Consider the following 15,391-nt stretch of genomic DNA (forward strand, 5'->3'; position numbering starts at 1 on the left):
GTTTTCAAATAAAAATAAAGTTTATTCCAGATTTAAGTCTCTTTTTTTTAAAGTCATTACATTAAAATATTCCAGCACAAAAATTTGCAATGCAGTAACAGACATTACACAAAGTGACAAGCTTTGATAGTTTCCAACTTAAACACGCATTGATAAACATGTTCAAAATAAAACGTATTGATCGCAGCAATATCAGTAACGTCAGACGTCATCAGCGAGACAACGAGATGCTAACTTTCACAAACTCCACACACCAAACCCCACCAGAAATGATTTTTGGATTCACGTTTGAACAAAACTCACAGCAGCAAGTCTGAAGTAGCCCTGAACTACGAAAGGTGTTAAAGTGCAACTTTTGAGTACTCTGTATCTGTGGACCGCTAAGAGGATGCAGAGGGATAAAGCTCAGTATCGTACACATTTGAGATGGTCAAAGCTACTGAGAATACAAAGCGCCTCTACCTGTGCTACCAAGATTAAAAACTGTTCAATGTGAACCATTGCTAAAATGATGAGTCCACTGCTCAGACGGTCGCTGCCCGTTGGACCCTTCTGGGTTCAGGAGGTGAACCTGTGATCAGGCTTCGCTTGAGGCACCCGGTGGCCTGGAGCTGGAGCACTGACAACGCAGGACTGCATCGTGAACCGAAGGGAACACCATGTTTGTGGACAGTTCCTTTGAGAAAAACTGCAGCGTGTTGAGCTCGTCCAGAACGGTTCCTTCAAGAAGAATTAAGAATGGATCCATCAGGGCATAGCCAAACTAAAATGTTAAGGTAACTAATATTCAGCGATATGCTACACTTTTCCCCACACTTTTAACACCGTGTAAAGGCGACCACACCAGCTATATTGTTCATCTGCTTATAATCCTCTCCCCCCAACTGAAACAGAGACAGCAACAAGATGGAGATTACGATCTGTTTTACTTATTGGACCGATACCGATGTTGATCCTGATATAATGTGCATCCCTAATCCCTGGTCCCAATAACGATCCCTGCAGAGCCCCATATCTAATAGCATCACAATCAGATGTGTCCATTTGTCTTTAGAAATTGTTGGACTGTATTATGCCGCCATATAACTTGAATAATCCTACGTTCAAACATCGACTGAATGGGATATTCTGATTAACAGTGAAGACTGATTGATAGGTTGTTAATAATTTGAATGAATACTTTTACAAGGTGCTGTAAAAAGAGAATCCCTTATTATTACTTACTGTTGCAGCCAGCGATGACCACCCGAACATCAACTGAAGCATATTCCTTAATGACCTGAATGAAACACAGTTTGTTGTTATTGCAACACACACAACTGCAACCAAGTCTGTCCATGAAGTGATGCTTTGTCACAACAAGTCGTCGAGCAGGAAAAATGTAAATGATCCAAAGCAAATAAAAGTTACAACCTGCTTGATGGCTTTGGCTCCGACTGAATCAATAAAGTTGACGGCTGTCCAGTCCAGGATGATGGAATGAACCGGGCTGAGAGGCTCAAGGAAGACGGCCGCCTCAGAGGTCGGCTCGCTGTGTTTGGCCTCCAACTCGCCGTTCCTCACCTCCTGCATCTCCTGGCTCTGAGGCACGACCTCCTCTGTCGCGTCCTTGTGCTGAAGCGTGTCACAGTAAGGAAGATTTTAGTCACAAAATTGAAGCAAATTTGTAATCAGTTTAAGAATAAAACAAAAAACTTAAGGTTCAAATGAGTAGGGTTAAATGCGAGGAATTTATTATTCAAATAATCGGCAAGTAACTTGGTAAACGATTAATCGTTAATTGGTGCATACAGACGAACAAACAAAAAAAAAAAGGCCAATTGTTGAAAGAACAGCAAATAAGCCAAAACTGTACAAAAAATATAAACATTTTGACTTTAAGACAAGCAACAAAAAAAAAACAGCTCTTTGTAAATATATTCTACCCAAAAATTCCTAAAGTGGCATAGTTTTAGCCATTTTGACTGAAATCTGTAAAAAAAAAAAAAATTAGGCAATTAAAATGTTTATTTTTGTATTTTAAAAAGATAATGAATTATTTGTTTATTTGCATCTCTTAATGCATTTCTAACATTGTATTTAGGAAAAAGGCTGAAATTAAAATAAATCTGCAGATTGTGCCAGTTTTTTTTTTTTTTAAATCGTCAGACTAATAACTAAAATAATAATTAGTTGCAGCCCTACACGCGAGTCACACTCTTCAGCTTTTCATTTCAAAGTCACACAAACGCCGTTGAAGGTCAAATTCTCGACAAGCTTAAACTAGTATTTCCTTCAACAGTTGTTCCACATAAAACCCTGAGTCAGAATGACATGCAGAATATTCTGTACAGGTTGTTTACACTGCCAACAAAGCCACACAAAGAGAAACGAAACCAGATGAAGGGCTGACACACCTCTGCACAAATCTTAATTGAGGAGTTTTGTTCCTTGTCGTCTTTTTTCTTCCGTTTCCTTTTGGCTTCCTGCGCTGCCTGCAGCTCCTTGGGATTTACACCCGTCTGCAGACAATACAAAGAAGAGATCTGTGAACTCGCCCCGAAGCTCAAATTTGCATGTCAAGGGACTGAATTACCTTTTCCTTGAGTTTGTTCACGTAACGGTCGCTGTTAGCAAAGTAGATGGAGGAGTTGGAGTGGAAAATCTTAATTCCCTCGTATTCAGATGCCTGGCAAGAATAAACAAATTCCAAAATAAAACCAACATGCGTGGGGGGTGAGCGGGGGGGTTGGGAGCTTGTGTCAACATAACCTCTCCTCCACTAAAACTCACCTCTTCATATGTGTTCACGTCATAATACAGTCCTGTGTCTGCAACGTGACCCAGGATGGAACTTTTGGGGCTAGAAGACAAGAAAAACACTTGTGAAGAGAAAGCATTGGCATCGTTTGACACGTCTTCATGTCAAATGAGGAGAACTACAAACTCATCAACTCAGATTTAAGACTTTTTAAGACCTTAAGAGGACTGTGAATAAAATTTAAGACCTAACTCATGACAGAGATGTACAAAAGAATTTCAGAACACCCAACTCTGTAGCTATCTAGCTGGCTAGCCATATTCTACCTGCTAATGGCTTATTTGTTTTCTTGCTAGCTAGTGAGCAAGTATTAGCATCTTGTTACCGGTAGATACCCAATACAGTGAGTGACTCACGACGCAAACTTTTGCCTGATATAAAAAACCTACATAGAATATGGGACTAAATAGTCCTGCCGCAACAAAATTCAAGTCCTGTGATTAACATACCACAGGCTAACTTAAATTAGCCTTAAATTAAATACCTTAGGGCTAACTTAAGGCATTTAAGTTAGCTGTAAATGTAAGTTAAGGCTAACTTATATTTTATTTAATGAATTTAAGAAATTTTAATTTAATTTGAGACAGATTAAGACTTTTAAATGATGCACAGACACACTGAAACCTAAACATAATTAAAAAGTTCTAAAATGAAGAATGAGTTTCAGGCCCAAACCAAACTTCTCCAACATAATTAGTACAAACCCTGTGTACAAAATTATGATTAGTTCATGATGACATAACCTGCACTCTGTATTTAATCTGCACAATGAAATTAAACTATATCAAAAGCCAGTGAGCTGTACCTCTGTGTCCTGTAGATGACAGTTATTATGGCGAAGGCGATGGCTGCCAGGAGGCCGTAATCCAGACCCAACAGCACAGATGCTACGAAGGACACCAGCCAAATGGCCTGAGGGGGAAAAAAACAGTATACTGCACAATTAAAGCTGGGAAAAGATCTAAAGAAACACTCTTTCTGCTTCTTGTCAAAAAGAAACTAGAAACAGTAATCGAGCACCTGGTGTTTCTCATTACAGGTTCATCTTGACAAATGAGAACACCATTAGAAAAGTAATTGATGTCTGTAATTTAGTCCAAGAAGTGGCTCTCGTTAAAGGTGCATCAAGTGTTTGCTTTAACTTTCATGATTATCGTTTACAGCTAATCAAAACCCAAATTGCGTCCTGCAGACAACCGACTGCAGGACAACTGCCAAGTCAAAGTAATTTCCACCACTCCTCTCCAGTAGAATATGATTTGTTCTTGTCGTAAAACTGTTTTCTTAACAAATACACAAGTCAGGCTTATTCCAGACTTGCTGTCAGCACAGACTGCGTTGCAGTACTCTTATTTATAACGGTGTGACCAATAATTGGTTTTGAACAACATGATTATATTAAGTTTATTGGTGTCTCTGAAAGATCTACAAGCAATCTGCCAGAGCTGGTGTTGGGAAACTGAGCCGTGATGAGCTCCATAATTGACATGATCATGATCAGTGTCCTTCCATCTGTGCTGAAAAAGGGGGAAGAACCATCCATCTGAACAGGGATTATTAGGAAGGGTTAGAGTGGAGATATGTTGTCATGGAAACAAATACAAAGAGGAAGTGCTCCCAGCACTTTGTGGGCCATTTTCAAACAGAAAGTAACAGTGGCTGTGTGTCTAGCATGAAAGGAGAACAACAGGCGGGGCCTTATCTTTTCCTCTCTCAAAGTGAACCGATCCTTTGCCGCACATAAAAGTCAAATTGTGCGTCTGTACTGCAGCTAGGCCTCGCCCTACATGGAAACAAAAACTAAAACCAGAGGATATTAATGATGAAGAACAGCCTCAGACTCATGTCAACCTGCTAAAAATATGCCTCTAGTCAGCTGTGCTGATTTAAAAACTATTTTTTTTAATTATTATTATTTGAAAGCAACTTAAAAGCTTACCAGTTCAATCTTGCTGGTCCTCCACAGAGGGGGAATATCTCGGAACTGCTTGAACATCCCCACCAGGTTGACTATGATGATAGCTGCCAGTGCGGTCTGAAAAGAAAAGACAACAACAAAACAAAAAAAAAGAGAAAAAAAAAATCTGATCAAAGTCATTCAGCTCAGAAACCTGTCAAGGTAACCCGCCTGTAACGACTTCACGTACCTGAGGGAGCGGCTGGAAGACGAAACCAATGACCAACACGACCAGCAGCACCATGAGAGAAGCCAGCAGTCCTGCGATCTGAGCAAAAACACAGGAAAAGCTTTGTGAGTGTTATCTGTTGCACTTCTAATGGATTTATGGCACCAATATAGCTGAGATAGCCTTAAGGCTCCTGTGCGTGGGAGCGTTTCATCTCACCTGTGTCTTTCCTCCTGTGCTCTCCTGCACCAAACTCCTGGACATTGAGCAGGTGATGGCGAAGGTGTGGAAGAAGGAGCTCAAGAAGTTGCAGAGGCCGAGTGCGATCAGCTCCTGACAGAAGACGGGAAAAATAGAAGACGGATCGGCAGTCAGATTTTAAACGGTTATCTGTTCGATGTCAGGACTGGAGATTGTTAAGCACAGACTATAATAACACTTCACAGCGGTAATCTAAAAGGAGAGTGGTTTGTACCTGGGTGCTTTTTAAAAAATAATTTAGGACATTTTAAGGCCTTAACTTTAGACACATATATTTAAGACTTTTTAAGGATGTGCGGACACCCAGTCATTTAATTGATTTATAGGCAAATTGACTTAGATTTTCATGACATAGAAGCAATAATCAAGATTAACTGAATTAAACACTTGAAATTTATCACTCTTTGTGCAATACACACACACAAAGTTGAAAATCAGAAGTATCACAATCCAGTATGACCGGTGTTTTGTTTGTCACCCTCTCCTCACCTGGTTGCCGTCCACGCTGTAACCATGCTTCAAGGCAAAGGTCTTAGAAAGAGAGATGCTCATGGAGAATCCTACAATTGCTACAGCGAACGCGTCCGGGATCAAATTTAGCGCCAGGGAGAAATCTGGGACAGCAGGAGCGCGGAGCCTGAGAACACAAGCAAACTCTCACAGCACATCCCACCGCGTGTGTAAATATTTGTCAGTTCCATTTGAAGTCTAGCTTACCCTGATGGTATGTACCCGACAATAGACACATTGTATTTTTCAAGGGGTATTCCATAAGAGACCCCGGTGGACACAATAACCACAATGATCTCTCCAGGAATGGGAACAGGCAGATTCTGCTTGAAGCGCTCATTGAGGACTTTGATCCCGTACAGAAACACAGTGCAAGTAAGGCCCAGGAGGAAGCTGGGAATGTTTGTCTGTTCGATTTTACTAAATACCTCGTTAACGCTCTGCAGAAACAGAAAAGAGCGACAATGCAGCAAGACATGCATGCGTATTTAATTGAACGGAAGACACGTTTTTTTCCTGTCAGACTCACGTAAACAGCAGAGAGGGGCCCGGAGAAACGCGCCGTTTTCACTCCCAGTAAGTACTTCAGCTGGGAGATGACGACGTGCACGGCAGCTGCTGTGGTAAAGCCTCGCACCAGAGGCTCTGTGAGGTAGATGGCCACAAAGCCAAACCTGAGAAGACCGAATACAAACTGGAGGAAAAAGGGAAACAAGTCAAGAGATAGAAAGGAAAGGGCTGTGTTTGAAATAAAAACATTCACGTCAATGTGATGCGTCCAGAACGATTAAGCCTGCTGCTTTGGGTAAACACACGTTTTTTTGAGCGTGGGAAAAACATTTCTCTCCCTAAACAACAGAAACCCCGGCCCCTCCTTCTGACGAGTTCTCGCTAGACTGACCTGGATGATCCCCACCATGGTGGTGAGCACAACGGCCACCTGGACTTTCCTGGCATCGATGGGACTGAGATCCTCGTTGGCCAAAGACGAATTGGTGACATTGGTGGGGCCAATAACCATGTTGTCAGGAACTTCCCTCACTACAGCTCCACCAATCATCAGGCTTACCACCGCAAAGGTGCCTGCAGGTCAGAAATGCAACACTTTAATAAAAGGCATCTTCTGTAATTCATCCTCCATGTCTTGTTACTTGGACCAGACTGTGGTAGTTTGAGCTGAGCGTCCTGCAGAGAGGAACCAAGCTGTGTGGAAAGGCCACAAGTCGTGCTGAGGACCAGTTTTAATTTAAACAAGGAGAAACATTTACTAAAGGGAACAACAGGGTGAGGTCTTCAAACGCTGAAAGAATAAATTAGCATCAAATGGAACAAAGACGTGCAGAAAACGTTACCCAAATGCTACAAAAGCCTTAGCACACTATTTGTATCACAATTTCACTGTACAGTGAGGTAAAGTCCTTAACATGGTGACGAATCAACAAAGTGGGTGTGGCTTATGAACAAAAGTACAAATATGACCTTTGAACTTGCATTAAAAACAAATTGTTCGTCCTTATAAGCTAACGTTTGGGGACACGTGCTTTGAATGAACTGCAGCATTTGATGACCTGCAGCTTACTGCATGGTTTATGTTTAAGTCAGCCTATTTTGTCAGCTGGAGTTGCATCTGATGCAATAAAACTGGAGGTGTGTGCAAATAACTTACGAATAAACTTAAAAATTTCAAGTTTTTGCGCTATAAATTGTCAGATCTACAAGTGCCATACTTTACCAATAACCAGTAGTAATGTGTAAATAAACTCTTATTTACACTTTCAAAGAGTTGACATTGTGTTTTTGACTTTATTTGCCTGCGTTACAAACAGTACAATTTTGAAATGGTTTTTAATTACTGTTCTGTTTAACAAAGTCAACTTTTCAAGTTAATAAGCAGCATTTTTATACAGTCTAGCCATATCTGTACTGTTGGGGTTATTTCAGAGGTGCGTTTGTGAAAATGGCAAACCTGCCTCCAGGTTTGAACACGTGGCCACCGTTATTCCAAGCCTCACCCTTGAAAGGGTATAGTGAAACATTAAATAGACGGAGTCCTCCACACTTTCTTCGCAGGATAAAATCTTACAATGCGTTTCGAAATGCTCCTTCACATGTTTGACAAGTCGGGTGTTTGGGAGTGCTGTCCTGTATCCCGTTGTCTGCTGGGGAAGAACAGGAAGCATCTGGACAAAATAATCTGCAGGGCTGGTTTGTTCGTAGTGAGGAGCCTGGACTGGAGGAAGGCACAGAGCGACCCGATCCGTAACATTCACCTCCTTCACTCCATCCTGGCTGGGCGGCGGAGCAGCCGTACTCAAAGGTCATTAATAGGCTGCAGGACTGAGCGCTTCATGATTCAATTTATCCTCACAACTGTCGTCCTACCTGGACGACTGTATTGTACCGTCAGTGGCGTAATGCACAGTTGATGCTTTGGCTGACTGGATATTGACATACATTCTATTTTACTTACTTTATTTGATCTAAGTATACTTTTAATTGAATTTATGTTACTTGGCCAAAATAATTTCCCTGTGGGAATCAATAAATGATCTTGATTGATCCCGACTATACCCTATTGGTGTACAAGCCCCCAACCTTTTTTTTTTTTTTTTAAATAATTTAATTTGCCAAAAATGGCAACTCTGCATCTTTAATGTAAATTAATAGCAATTTTTATTTTAAAAAAATTATAATTTGTTTGAAAATTAAAAATAATTTTATGTAAATACGTCTCTTTCATATTTACATAAAATTCTAATAGACTGAAATTTGAGAATGCAATATAGAAGAGTAGAATATACTTTGATCCCTATGGGAAAATTGCTTATTTATTGACATGATACAACATCCAAAGTATTACATATTAGTAAATATACAAATATATACCATAAGGAACATAAGATGTATATGAAAAATATATATACATAAGTGTGATAATGTAAATAATTTAAATATGATCTAAAAAAAAATATGGTAAATTATGGCAGAATGAGGGAAAATATGAGTATGAATAATTTTGTGCAGCACTGCTTAAGACCTTCACAACTGTGAAAGTCTCCGAAAGGTTTTGCAAAGACAGATTATGCAAAAATGTTCTTTCCTTATCACCATCCCAGTCTGTTATCAGAGCCGACGTTCACACAGACCCAAACAGTCGGGAACGTGCTTCACCTCAGCTCCACTTCTTTTCATGGCTGGAGCTGCATGGCCTTTCCAACGCCAGCTAATGGGGTTAAACTAACACGACTTTTCAGAGTGAAGGCCACCCGGCCCAGCTCTTGGACCACTGCCCAGTCATTCCCCTCTCGACGTCTTCCAGATTTAGAGGTATCGTTATGACCATGTCATGCTGCTCATCAGCGGAAACTTTGGGCAGGCGCCATTTCACAGCGAGGTCGCTCGCTTCCTGTTGTGAATTCACAGCAGCGTTACAGTCAACTTGTTTCACTCAAAACGAGGTTACTGCCCTCATTCGTCAACAGACGTGGTGAGACGACTCTGTGCCACTTTGCACAGACAGGAAGAAGAGACAAGTGGCAAGTTGTGGTCAATGAGATACAATGGCGCCGGTTACATAATCTGTGGGCACAACAGTTGCGGTGGAACAGAAACATTTCTTCCTCATCTTTTATCATATAATCTATGAACGACACCCAGTCTGCAGAACATCAAGCTCCCTACCAGAGCACAGCTTTCATCTACCAGCACCTTGCATTAAATTAGGTTAGGAAGCCTGCCAAACAACATGAAACTAATAAACCACAAGACTCTCTTTTCCAAGAACCATTTCACCAAAGATGAAGTCCAGTTAACCATTATGCATTTTTGCCCAAATTGAGTCAACTGCTACAACAACGGAGAAAGCTTTTTTGTTGTTGAAATGGTAAATGTAAAGAGGGGAAATGGACGGTGAGATATTGTGTTATTATTTAGATTTAATACAAGCTAATAAATGGACATGACGACATAGTCAAGATTCTACTTTCCTAATGGGAGCATGCTAAGAACTGTACATGGGAGAGTTTTAAGCGAAGTATGAAAATTCATATTTAAGTTTTGAATAAACCAAAAAACTACATATAAATTGGTTTTATTTCAATGGAAAAAATTACACCATCTCCAAAACCGACAACACAGAACTGAATTTAAATAGCTGATTCTGTTAATGCATCTATAAGTAAAAGTAAAAACAAAAATTTTTTTTAATACAGCAGAAATTAGATCATGTGCTCAAAACTAAAAATTTGTTGGAGGTAAACTGAAAAAATAATAAATAAATAAAAATGAATGTCAAATTATAAAACATGCGATAAAGTTGCACTTTTAGAAATTGATTGGTGCATTTTAAGCATTTGCATGGAGGTCAGGTTTTGGACCTCCATGCAAACTGTTGCCATCGAAACTAAAAATGGTGTTAATGTCATCTTATTCAATTTGTCACAGATCCAAGGTTCTAAGCACCAGTGGAAAAAATGCACGACTGTGTGTTGAAAATCCGACAGAGCTTTGTATTTCGCAACGCAGCTCGGATTTATGACTCAGCAGGAAAGGCTCCATGTAAGACATCTTACCTATGGAAATATGCCTGGACGTGCCAAAGAAGGTGTACAGCAGAACGGGGTAGAACGAGGAGTAAAGGCCATAAACTGGAGGCACCGCAGCGAGGAGAGCATAGGCCAGGCCTGCGGAGCAGAGAGAAAAATCAGAGGTTTCAACACAAAGACCATGAAGCCAAGCGATTGCTTCACAGCGTCCAACCCGCAGAGAGTGAAAAAACAAAGACAGCGTGGAATCAAAAGCAAAAATCCTTGAGTGTTCTGCAGCTGGGGTTTTCACTGTGTTTTCACACCAAAACAGCTCCAGATGTCTGACGTATAAAATGTGGCGCTCGGCGAACCGCGGGGTGCTGACCTTGCGGGAGCTGCACAACTCCTGTACTGAGACCAGAGATCACGTCAGACATAAGGTACTGCTTCACCGGGTAGGACGGCAGCCATGTCAGGATGGGCAGGAAACTCAGAGCTGCTGCTTTGGCCCTCTCAGACGAACACCTGCAAAACAAGACGGACATTCATGTTTCAAAAAAAGGATCCGGTTGAGACTAGACTGAAGCTTTTTGTCATCCACTCTTTGGTGGAGACAGAGAGAGACACGAGAGAAACAAACAGTCATGCAAATGGAAATGATCTAACTAGTTTTCATTTATAATTTATCATTGATTTAGTGATCATAATGACAGGCTTAAAGCAAAAAGACCTCAAAAAGCATCACATCGCAATCTGAAGAAATGAGAAACAACGCCATGAACATCTCCTCAAAACTGACTGATCAACCTAAATCATCTAAATCATTTCAAGAGGACATCAGCGACCTTTCTAGGAGGGTACAAAAGAACCTGGAATTAGAGGTCAGAGTTCATTAGACAATAAGAACGAGAGCCTCGGCAAAAAAGGCTCCATAAGAAAGTTCCAAGCGCAAAAAAATCAATGCAAAGACCCGTTTCACTTTTGCCAAAAAAAAAAACCATCCCAGCGATCCCTGAGACATCGGGTCAGATATTCTTTAGATTGACGAGACAAAAGAGAAACTTTTAGTCTATGCCCAGATCTTGCTTGAACCCCGTTACTCTGTGGCTGAATTAAAACAAATCTACCAAAAAGAATAGTCCAAAACTCCTCCTCTGGGACTCACTGGAAGTTATCTCAAACACTAAACAGCAGTTGTTGTTGTCAGGAGTGGAACAAGCAGTTATTAAGTTTAGTAATTACTTTCTTCCCACAGCTCCACATCTGTTTGCATAGCTAGTTTGCAGTCAATAACTTAAACAACAACAATAATTTACAAACCATAACCGAGGAAACACGTTTACATAGCACTGTACGTACGTCCTCTACAACCATCAGTCTGCACATCATCGTTTACCTAAAGAAGCAAACTTAAATCTTAAAAAAAAAAAGCAATTCATTCTGACTTTGAAATAATGAGTGTCATATGCATAAGTTAAAAAAAACAAACAACAACAAAAAAAACAGAATGACCTTTGAAGAACCAACAGATTGATTTGTGGCCACACACCAACCACAAACCAAACCACTTGGTAAACAAACGACTGCTCTCTCTTCCTCTCATTTTTTTAACACATATATAAAGCCGGCAGTATTAGAACTCCACACAATCATCTCTGCACAGCTGGAAACAGCAACTCGTCAACATTTCACAGAAAACACACGTAGCATTCCATCCACCTGATAGCGGCATTGGCTTATTTGCAGAGGCTGTTCCTTCTGTCAATAGTGTGACTTGCCTTTTTATGTAATGAAGAAAACTGGTTACATTACCAATTTCCACTCCTTGTCCAGAGACACAGAGAAAAGGATGAGCAAGATCGATCTAATTGAGGTTTTTTAGAGATGTTTCACCTACTTGGAACATTTTGCAAGTATTCTCAAGTTATCCAACTTGGTTTTAATGAGGCATATTAAAAGCTTATTTAAGCATCTACAAAATAGATGCTTAAATAAGCATCTAATCACTATTATTGTTTAACACAATAAAATTTTATCCTGCTTTTGATGATTGAATCCGCCCAGCATAATACCCTGATATGTATTTGGAACCTTCTGATGTTTTCGTTTTTTGCAACAACTTGTCCTTATCTCTTGAAGATTAAGACTTAATCTCAATTGGACTCACCTGGATGAAATTAACGTTATGAATTTTTAGAAAGTTTATTTAGACTTTAGAATCTTGTTTCCACAAGACTCAACTGGTTTGTATGCAGATCAGAATCAAAATCAATAAAAATAAGAGTTTAATTTGAGCTTCTTTTTTTTAAATATTAGAATATGTTTATTGTGCGTGTGAAAGAGTTTACTTCTTCCACTTTATGTCACATCGTTGTTTCAGATCGAATTCATTTTAATATTGGAAGGTTTATAAGAATGAACAGCCTGTTTGCAGACTTGAAACAGACTCGGATTGAATTCAAGACTGTGAATTCAGCCCACTTCTGAGCCAACCAGAAGTGGGCTTGCTTGCTGGTGTGCAGATTACATCGTTGTCCCGCTGGAAAACCCAAAATGTGTTTGAATTTAAGGTCACAAAGTGACAGCAATGTCCTCTGAGAGGGAATTAAATCGTCACGCAGGGCCAAGTTGGTTCAGAAATATATTTTCATTTAATTAAAAAAAAAAATCTACATTTTAGACACTGCCATTTGTATTTTCTCTGGATATTTAAGTTGGAAATGTTTAAGAGTTAAAAGCAAAAACAGAAAAAGTCTGTAAGTAAACAACTACTTTTACACTGTATTGTTTTTGATTAAAAATATGAACCTTTCTATGAAGATATATCTTAAAAATGCTCAGTTACTAAAAGAAATTAAATACAAAAGATTTACAACACCGCTGCAATCATTGGTATTAAGTCCTGGGATAAGACTGCTGGTTGAAAAATCACATTTTGAGAGGCTGGACTCACCTGAATTTGTCAGAGAGTTTTTGACGGAAGGAGGTGGAGCTCTGTTTGCGATGGAGGAGCCGAGTCCCGAGGAACTCCTCATCATAGACTGGACGCTCAACCCGGAGCATCAGCCTGGAGCCTCCATCCTCCTGAGCTGACGCCTCTTCAGGCTCCATGGAAAGTGAAGGGCTGGCTTATTCAGCACAGAGGAAGTCACTGTTCTTTTTTTTTTTTTTTAACTTTCCAGTTTGTTCTTCTCTGTCATTGCTCTGAACTGGAGGATCTTCATTCCTTTAACTGGGATCTTCAGTTCTGAAAGTCACCATGACAAGATAAAAATTAGAAGGAGTGGCCAATAAAAGGAAAGGCAAGCCGTTAGATTCCCTGATCCGCACAGATAAGACAAATTTAAGTCCAGTGTATTAGCAAAGCAACAGTAGTGGGAAATCTGACAGCTTAATATTTATAGATGTATGCTTACAGGGCGAGGCTATGATGTAAAAAAAAAAAAAAAGGGAAAAAAGACAGTAATATGTTATGATGCTACTAGGTTTCATGGTTTCCAGACATATTAAACGTCCATTAGAAGAGATTTTTTTTTTTTTTTTAACTTTACAGTTTATAGTTTTTACTGCATCTGACGGCAGAGCCGGCTTGTAGTTTTGTGGTTCGCGCCAACAACTAAGAGCTAGGAACTTATTCTTATTCTCTCTCAATTACTATTTTTAATGCTCACTGTCATGTCACTGAGGGGACTCACATGCGCGTAATTCTAAACAATTTCGCCACGTTTATACTCGCGCTTACAGGTGTGGACATGTCCTCAGCTGAACTAGCTCCTACCCCTCAGTGAGAAGAAAAGAGTTTACTTTTAACCTTCACATTTCAGCTAACATGAAGATGCTAGAGAGCTAGGTTCTTACCTCCGTCTTCCTCCTGTGGGGATGCTACCGGTTGAAGGAGAACAGTTTATGAAGTGACCTCTGTGGTTGTACATTAACTAGAGGGACGTTCTTCCCGGACTGTAGGCAACTGACTGCTACTACTCATGATTAGCCAGAGATAGGAAGCGCTTAAGAGAGGAGTTACTCCGTCAACAAATTTCCTAACCCCTTCCGGTCTGAAGTTGAACGGGCGCGGGTTGAGGACGCATGCGCTGTTTTCAGTCCAGACGTGGAAAAACAAAAGTATAACTTTATTATTATTATTATTATTATTATTATTATTATTATTATTATTATTATTATTATTATATGATTGTTTTGCTGTTAATAGTAATCTGATATATATAATATATATCAGATTTTATATATATATATATATATATATATATATATATATATATATATATATATAAAATCACTAGCTATGTACAGAGCCATTTAGCCATTTGATAAATTAGAATATATCAGAGATTACTTACTTTGTATTTTATCTATTGTAGTTATTAATAATTAGTATATTTGTATTGTCGTTATAATAAGTATTATTATGTAGCAATAATATATAACAACATTTTACTAACAACTGTACTACATAAATAAATCCACAATTTTCTCTTGCTACATTCTGTTCCACAGTACATAACGAATAACTCTAGTGTTCCTTTTCATTGTGAGATTTTTCTCCATCAAAAGTTTTACGAACAATGACTTGTATTTTGATATGTAATAACACTTAAAAACGAGAACTGTAATTTAATGACAGAGTGAGTACTCGCTTTCTTTTTCAGCTCTCTGTCAGACAGCAAGATAGGTGACGAAAGCAGCGCAGTTGACGCCATAGGTCACGGGGCTTCCCTCGTTTTTTTCTACCTTCAACAGAAATGATACAGTACTTATACTGTATCCTAAGTACAAAACCTCAGCGGGGGACATATGTAGCATTGTTGCATATCCTCTGGGGAAAAAAACAAAAGAGAAAAATTGCATTAATTACATTTGGAATATATTTTTCATTCACTTTGTTTTTTGCTAAAAAGAAAGAAAATAAACACACAAACACACAAACACACACACACACACACACACACACACACACACACACACACATTTTGGCTTTGTAAAACATAATAATACAAAAAGATATTCTAATGAATAGCATTCTTGAGATTAAAAATGAAAATAAGTGGCTGTTATTGAGTGAATTTCTCTACAAGAGCTCCTCCTTCAGCCCAGAATATGTATATGCATTTTTGTTTGACAGTCATAAATGAATTAAAAACTTCGTGTTT

At 39.3% G+C, this 15,391-nt stretch overlaps 1 protein-coding gene across 1 annotated transcript; it reads right to left on the reverse strand.

Moving 5' to 3' along the window:
* Position 1: 1 nt before the first annotated feature.
* Positions 2 to 14,271, reverse strand: slc26a5 (solute carrier family 26 member 5). The gene is made up of 18 exons (XM_015049583.1): positions 14,082 to 14,271; positions 13,177 to 13,470; positions 10,609 to 10,748; positions 10,269 to 10,379; positions 6,599 to 6,780; positions 6,227 to 6,391; positions 5,905 to 6,137; positions 5,677 to 5,824; positions 5,146 to 5,259; positions 4,948 to 5,025; positions 4,740 to 4,835; positions 3,606 to 3,712; positions 2,773 to 2,842; positions 2,576 to 2,668; positions 2,397 to 2,501; positions 1,414 to 1,614; positions 1,225 to 1,279; positions 2 to 720 (listed from the first exon to the last, which is right to left on the reverse strand). Exons 2-18 carry the CDS (start codon positions 13,332 to 13,334, stop codon positions 578 to 580), a joined length of 2,199 nt encoding a protein of 732 aa, XP_014905069.1. The 5' UTR covers positions 13,335 to 13,470; positions 14,082 to 14,271; the 3' UTR covers positions 2 to 577.
* Between the last annotated feature and the right edge of the window lie 1,120 nt (positions 14,272 to 15,391).

Source organism: Poecilia latipinna, unplaced genomic scaffold, assembly GCF_001443285.1.
Source record: "Poecilia latipinna isolate Pla-1442-1.1 unplaced genomic scaffold, P_latipinna-1.0 Scaffold46, whole genome shotgun sequence".
NCBI classification, from domain to species: Eukaryota; Metazoa; Chordata; class Actinopteri; order Cyprinodontiformes; family Poeciliidae; genus Poecilia; species Poecilia latipinna.